The sequence below is a fragment of the Helianthus annuus genome, chromosome 14 (genome assembly GCF_002127325.2).
Source record: "Helianthus annuus cultivar XRQ/B chromosome 14, HanXRQr2.0-SUNRISE, whole genome shotgun sequence".
NCBI lineage: Eukaryota > Viridiplantae > Streptophyta > Magnoliopsida > Asterales > Asteraceae > Helianthus > Helianthus annuus.
The window spans coordinates 147447681-147455016 of NC_035446.2; the positions used below are offsets into that span (position 1 = coordinate 147447681).

Consider the following 7336-nt stretch of genomic DNA (forward strand, 5'->3'; position numbering starts at 1 on the left):
CGATTACGGTTTTGGTTTTACCCAAGAACCGAACCGTGCACACCCTTAATATTATCAAATTCTGAGCAACATACTTGTGGATCTACAATCCATTGCCGCATGCTCCATACTATCCTTATTTAGACTATCTCTAATGTCCCGGATGTCCTTAGCCATTTTTAGCTGTTACGTCATCTGCCATATAATATCCTTACACATCCTTATGAACTTCATTTTATCTCCAACCCTATAAACATTTTTACTCTTCTAAATTTCCACCTTATCACCTACTCACTACAGGGCCCACCTTATCACCAAAACCAATACAAACATACATCCATAATTAAGGCCTCCATTGGTAAGGGCCTCAACGGACACTATTGCTTCAATGGTAAGGTTGTTGGGTGTGGGGACGGCGCCGGCCCGTCAACACCCTTCCCGGTCCGGCAACCCGATGCTCATCCCTTGGGGCTCATCCCTCACACCCCATATACATACATACATCTTGTATATACAAGGGGTTCATCCCCCACATCCCATGCCCATCCCTTGGTGCTCATCCCTCACACCCGATGACGTGGATGTCTACATGATGGATCACCCCAAGTGACTACCCTCCTTCACACCCAATAACGTAAGACTTTATAAGGACATTGATATTAAGGATGCATTGGAGCTGCTCTTGCCGACTTATTGTAGTTAATATATAATTTTTAATTATACAACTTTTTTGTTGTGTTATTATTTTCTTATTTCATTATATTTAGATTCAGTTATATACCCAACCAATATAAAATAAAACGATAACAAAGTACAAAACCATTAAGCAAAATAAACCAAACAATCAGTGCCAAATTTAGGAAATATTTTCAAAGGGTGCACATGAGAAGTTTAACCAAATTATCAAGGAGTGCAGACGAGATTTTACCTTATAAAATATACTAACTTTTTTTTTTCAAGGGATGTGCCCGTCCACCCACCCACCTCTCTTGCTAGGTCCGCCCCTGCAGACAACATGATTTGTGACACAATGACGATTGACGCAACCAAATCTTACAAATCAATAATATATGAATAAGTTACGTTTTATCAATAGTTGTAGTTTTTATAAAGAAACAATATTATCACTTGTTGATTCATATTTATCAGTTGAGTTGTCGTAACGCACACTAAATTAGTATAAAAAGGAAAGTGTGTTAGTGATTTAACTCAAAAAAATGGATGGAAGGGGTTAAATGTAGGTAGTGACGTCTCTAAGAATTTACGTACCCTGTTCGAGCTTGAAAAATGGGCCCATATACTTTAACGATAAACAACATAATTACGAAAATGATAAAAATTTAGTATTGGATTGGGCCCAATAAACCTATTGTTAAGTTGGGTAAAGTATAAAAAATACAATTCTTTTGATAATGGGCCTCTATATTGGATTTGTTATGTGTGTAAATTTTTGTTTTAAATAACATATATATATCGAATTTTTGTAAAAAATCACGTGCCCCTCGAAAAAACGGACCTTGTGCGAAAGTAATTTCCCCACAGCTATAGAGCCAGCCGCCACTTAACTAATTTTTTTTCCGCGTACAAACAAACCTTATAAAAGGGCTCATGTGCAGTGTGTCATAAATGAAAGTATCTAGGACCCAACAAATGTGGGGTGGTAAGCGCACGTGCCACGTGGTGAATCTGTACCAACTAAATCATAGATTAAGTGAGTTTATAAGACTAAAGGGTATGGAGAGGATGGGCTTGGAGGGGATGAGCCGCCACATATGCGCCACGTAGGAGTGGCTTGGAGGGGATGGACCTAGGGGGGGTGGGGGATGAACCCCTTTATGTATATATATGTGTGTATGTATAGGTATATGTGAGAGGCAAGAGGAGAAAGTGGTCCGGCTACCCCGACTGTGGGTGGCCGGTTGTGCCGAGCCGAGCCCCAGGGGGGCGGTGTGGGGGTCCGGCGCCGGGCCTAGCCAGGCATCAGCCGGCCCCCATACCTTCCAGTCTAACTTTATATCATAAGGGTGAGGGGAGTCGTTACCTATTCCAAATAGGTAAACTCTAAATTCACCCAATCACTTAGCGTCAAGTCGGTTAATTTGTTTACCTAATGCTTAAAGTTAATTTGTTTACAAAATGCTTAAAAACGTTGGTGGTGGCTTACCTGGAGTTTAGGTAAACTATTTAAAAAAAAGTAAAAATGTGTGATTGGTTGAGAAGGAATGGACCCCATCACACACCCTTCTCTCTCCCCCTTCCCTCCCTCTAACCGAATCGGTGACCACTCACCGAAAATGCCCCCCATTTCGGTAACATTTGCTCGGTAAAAAGGTTGGCGGTGGAGTTGGGTTCGATATCGAATGGGTTACCGCCCCCACTCCATTCACCCTAATTATTCTTTTCTTTTTCCTTTGTAATTTGCTTTAAAACCATGTTAACTCATAAAAATATAACGACAAAATACAATGGAAGAAAGGTGGTTATGAAAGCCCATCTTAAGATCCTCTAGTAAGCGGGGGTATACTTGTAATTCACTATTTTTGGCATATGCAAGTTTATTCCAACTTGTGCATGTTGGTGTAAAAAACACACAAATACACAAAACTAATAAAAAATATAATAAACTAATTCATAATTATGAATAGAATAAAAAGAATAATAAGTTGATTGAGAAAATAAATAAATAAAAAGAATAAAAAAAATATAATAAACGAAATGCATTTGCTTTAAATTCGACATGTTTGCCTACTTTTAATCAAACCACAAAACAGAAAACAGAGCATTCTCTAATCAGTAAACCAAAAAAGAAAAAACAGAGTAAATGGAGAAGCTTTCGACGATGAAACTTCTTCCTGGATTGTTGGTGGGTGCACAGTACGACATTGCTGGGAAAATTATGTTGATCTGGGGTCAGATCAGGGTGTCACTAGTGGTGCCATTTCTGAGAATATTTATGTATATTAATCTGGTGATGTTGATAATGTTGTTCACAGAAAAGGTTTACATGGCTATCGTGGTTGCATTTAACAAACTGTTTGGCAAAACACCAGAAAAACGTTACAAATTTGAACCATTTGAAGATGATATTGAGCTGGGTAGCTCTTTTTACCCTCTTGTTCTTGTTCAAGTTCCAATGTTCAATGAAAAAGAGGTATGTTTTCGCAATTGCTTTGTTTCTGTTTTTGTGTTTTGTTACTTGATTTGTGTAAACAGGTCTATCATCTTTCTATTGGAGCTGCATGTGGGCTTTCATGGCCGTCTGATCGCATTGTGATTCAAGTGCTTGATGATTCAACGGATCCATTGATCAAGGTTCATATATTGCATTTTACTAACTGCGATAACTTGTATTATTTTCGGAAAGAAAACACTACACATCAAGTATTCAAGGATTTTAAGATACTTTGTATATTTTTAGGGTTGTGTGTTGATTTTGGGATGTATTGTAGGGTATGGTGGAAATGGAGTGCCAAAGTTGGGCAAGCAAAGGAATAAACATACACTACCAAGTTAGGGAAAATCGAAAGGGATACAAAGCCGGGAATCTTAAACAAGGGCTAAAGCATGATTATGCCAAACAATGCGAGTACGTGGTTATCTTTGATGCTGATTTCCAACCCGAACCTGAGTTTCTCACTCAAACCATCCCATTCCTTCATCATAACCGTCAACTTGGTCTTGTTCAAGCTCGTTGGAAATTCGGTAAATAAATACTCATGACACTCACTTCAATCTTGTTTTATTTTTATTTTTTTTTATCCCTTTCATTTCAATACTTGATATAAGGTAGATTTTTACTTGTAAATGATATATATATATATATATATATATATATATATATATATATATATATATATATATATATATTAGTAGTGAAATATTAATATGACCAACTGGTCCAAAAGTACCTAGAGTAATTACTTTATAGAAATTTGTTAAATTGGACAAATACACACTGTATTATTTAAAAGTGTACGTTTTCATATTATCAAATTCTGAGCAACATACTTGTCGATCTACAATCCATTGCCGAATGCTCCATACTATCTTTATTTAGACTATTTCTAATGGTACGGGCGTCCTTAGCCATCTTTAGCTGCTACGTCATCTATCACATAATATCTTTACACATTCTTATGAACTTCTTTTTCCTTTGTAATTTGCCTTAAAACCATGTTAACTCATAAAAATATAACGACAAAATGCAATGGAAGAAAGGTGGTTGTGAAGGCCCATCTTAAGATACTCTAGTAAGCGGGGGTATACTTGTAAATTTGTAATTCACTATTTTTGGCATATGCAAGTTTATTCCAACATGTGCATGTTGGTGTAAAAAACACACAAATACACAAAATAAAAAAAATATAATAAAGTAATTCATAATTATGAAAAAGAATAGAATAAAAAGAATAATAAGTTGATTGAGAAAATAAATAAATAAGAGTGAATTGCAAGTTTTGTCCTTTATCTTTAGGTCATTTTGCAAGTTTTGTCCTTTATGCTTGATTTTTTGAACATAAAGGGTAAAACGTGCTTGATTTTCAAACATAAAGGACAAAACGTGCTTGATTTTTAATGGCCTAAAGATAAAGGACAAAACTTGCAATTAACAATAAGAAAAGTAAAATTGGTTGATTGAAGAAAGTGCAGAAAAAAGTCTGTAGTATTAAAAAAAAATGAGTAAATTGTTAAAATCGTCCATAAGATTTTATGTTTGTCATTTTCATCTAAATAATGTGTGAATGAACAATATAAATTTGAATGTTTAGATAACCAACTTGATAAATTGTACGACCAAATAAAAGAAACAAAAACTTTTATGCTTTTATTGCGGAGAAACTAATATGCTTTTATGACATGTTGCAGTGAACTCAAATGATTGTTTAATGACAAGAATGCAAGAGATGTCACTTGACTACCATTTCAAAGTGGAGCAAGAATCTGGTTCTATTAATTATGCATTTTTTGGATTCAATGGTAACCATACTCCTACTTAAAAAGCCAAATGTTGTTTTTTTATGGTTTAAAGTTAAGTGCTACATATGTAATTCATCATCCAATGGTGTTATCTATGTTGCACGAAATTTAGATACCAATTGACTGTAAATTTGTAGTTTAAGACATTGATTAATAATATAACCAATATATAAGTGCTACTTCTTCAAATATGTTTTATATTTGTTTTTGGTTAGGGACTGCCGGAGTTTGGCGGATGGCTGCAATTGATGAGGCAGGGGGGTGGAAGGACCGCACCACAGTAGAAGATATGGATTTGGCAGTCCGAGCTAGTCTTAAAGGATGGAAGTTCTTATACATTGGTTCACTAATGGTAAACTACCTTAATTTCCAACTTAGGAAAGATAGTAATAAAAGAAAATTAGTTTGAATATTTCTAATTTGTGCTTTGATGTATAGGTTAAAAGTGAACTACCAAGTGTGTTAAAAGCTTATCGTTATCAGCAGCACCGTTGGTCTTGTGGGCCAGCTAACCTTTTTAGAAAAATGGTTTTTGAGATCATTAGAAACAAAGTATGATTCAAAGTACCACTTTTTAGTTTAAACATATCACTTTATTCATTTAACATATGGATGTTGTATTGACGTTTCTTTTTTACTTGTTGTCTAGAAAGTGACATGGCGGAAGAAGCTATATGTGGTGTATAGTTTCTTCTTTGTAAGAAAGATCATAGCTCATTTTGTCACATTCACACTATATTGTGTTGTGATTCCAGCAACTGTATTTATACCGGAAGTCGTGATTCCAAGTTGGGGTATAATATACATCCCAACCATAATCACTCTTCTAAATGCAGTTGGAACTCCCAGGTTTTTAGTTCTCTTATCAGTCATAGATAATCATTTTTTTTTAATATGAGATGAAAGTTGTGACTTTTTTTTATTCTTTTATAGGTCATTCTATTTGGTGGTGTTTTGGATTGTCTTTGATAATGTCATGTCCCTCCATCGAACTAAGGCCACATTCATTGGACTTTTCGAGACTCAAAGAGTGAATGAATGGATCGTTACCGAGAAACATGGAAATACATCCAAGGTTAAAACGGCAACACAACAAAGTCAATCTCGGTTTAAAATAAGTGAAAGGTACATTTTACTATAACTCAAGATAATCAACACATATATGTATGTGTGTGATAATATAAATATAAGGAATAATGGATTTTAATAATCTCAACTATTTGTTGTTGGCTGGCAACGGTCCCAAATTCAAAAATAACCAGCGGTGGTCCCAGTTTTTCACATATTGTAAACCAATGGATCTTTACTAACAGAACCTTAATTCCGTTTTGTCCCTTTTTTTCCTTTTTTGTTAGTAAGGGTCCATTGGTTTACAATATGTGAAAATGTGGGACCATCACTAGTTATTTTGTAAGTTGAGACCGTTATCGGCCAACAGCTAATAATTACGATTAATAAAATCCATTATTCCTAAATACTAAGATCAGTTATATGGCCATGAGGGATGTAGTAGGTCAAGCATGGGCTCCATTATTGTACTCTTTTTTTTTTTTTTCTATTTCATTATATACATATGTCGATAATAAAAAGTAAATAAATGAAATATGTGCAAACCAAATACTAAGTGGGTACATGGAATCATACAGAATTCTTATGTTGGAGCTTTGCGTGGGGATTGTTCTCTTTGGATGTGCTTGCTACGATTTTGCATATGGGAAGTACCACTACTTCATTTACCTTTATCTACAATCTATAGCCTTTATAACAATGGGTTGTGGTTATTTTGGACCTCAAGCTAACTCTTAGTTGACAATGTTCTTCGATCCACTCATCACTTTTCAATTGCACGTTAAACCAACTATATGTCATTCGACGCTAGTACGACATTCTTTCATCAGTAGGTACACCATACAAGCGTTGCTTGAGAACATGCGACTTTCTTTTGTATATTTTCAATAAAGGGAAAATGAAAGTGATACGGTATTTCACTCAAAGAAGAAAAAAAAAAACATGATGATGGTAAGAAGAAAATGTTCAGTGCCTATCCAGATATGTAATATCATAATTTTTAGATTTATTTTGTAAATATCTGATATTACGTGTATGTATGCTTTCTTTTTCTTTGTAATTCTTGAACTCGAATAATAAATTTCCCTGTAATTCCCTAGCACAAATAATTAAGGGAGATAATTATGTGAAATACATGTTGCATTTTTCAAAAATAATTTAAAAGTTAATACAATAACAAATAACAAATATGGAAACAATTAACTTATTTTCAACTAACCTTTTAGACGGAAGATGAAAAAAAAAAGATGGCATCAATGAATGACGCGTGTCCTTAGAAGATTTATTTTATTATATAAATTAAGTTACAATC

The 7336-nt window shown here is 34.7% G+C and overlaps 1 protein-coding gene across 1 annotated transcript; it reads left to right on the forward strand.

Annotated features, from left to right (window-relative positions):
- Positions 1 to 2800: 2800 nt before the first annotated feature.
- LOC110904242 (glucomannan 4-beta-mannosyltransferase 9) lies at positions 2801 to 7082 on the forward strand. Its single transcript, XM_022150077.2, has 9 exons — positions 2801 to 3130; positions 3193 to 3291; positions 3429 to 3681; positions 4846 to 4956; positions 5172 to 5308; positions 5395 to 5508; positions 5606 to 5805; positions 5890 to 6081; positions 6603 to 7082. Exons 1-9 carry the CDS (start codon positions 2801 to 2803, stop codon positions 6760 to 6762), a joined length of 1596 nt encoding a protein of 531 aa, XP_022005769.1. The 3' UTR covers positions 6763 to 7082.
- Positions 7083 to 7336: the final 254 nt, after the last annotated feature.

Excerpts from the sequence above, each read along its gene's own strand:
- LOC110904242 (XM_022150077.2), top strand. The coding sequence starts at position 2,801 with ATGGAGAAGCTTTCGACGATGAAACTTCTTCCTGGATTGTTGGTGGGT. Across the intron at positions 5,309-5,394 it reads TATACATTGGTTCACTAATG|GTTAAAAGTGAACTACCAAG; the intron begins GTAAACTACCTT and ends TTTGATGTATAG. Across the intron at positions 5,806-5,889 it reads AATGCAGTTGGAACTCCCAG|GTCATTCTATTTGGTGGTGT; the intron begins GTTTTTAGTTCT and ends ATTCTTTTATAG.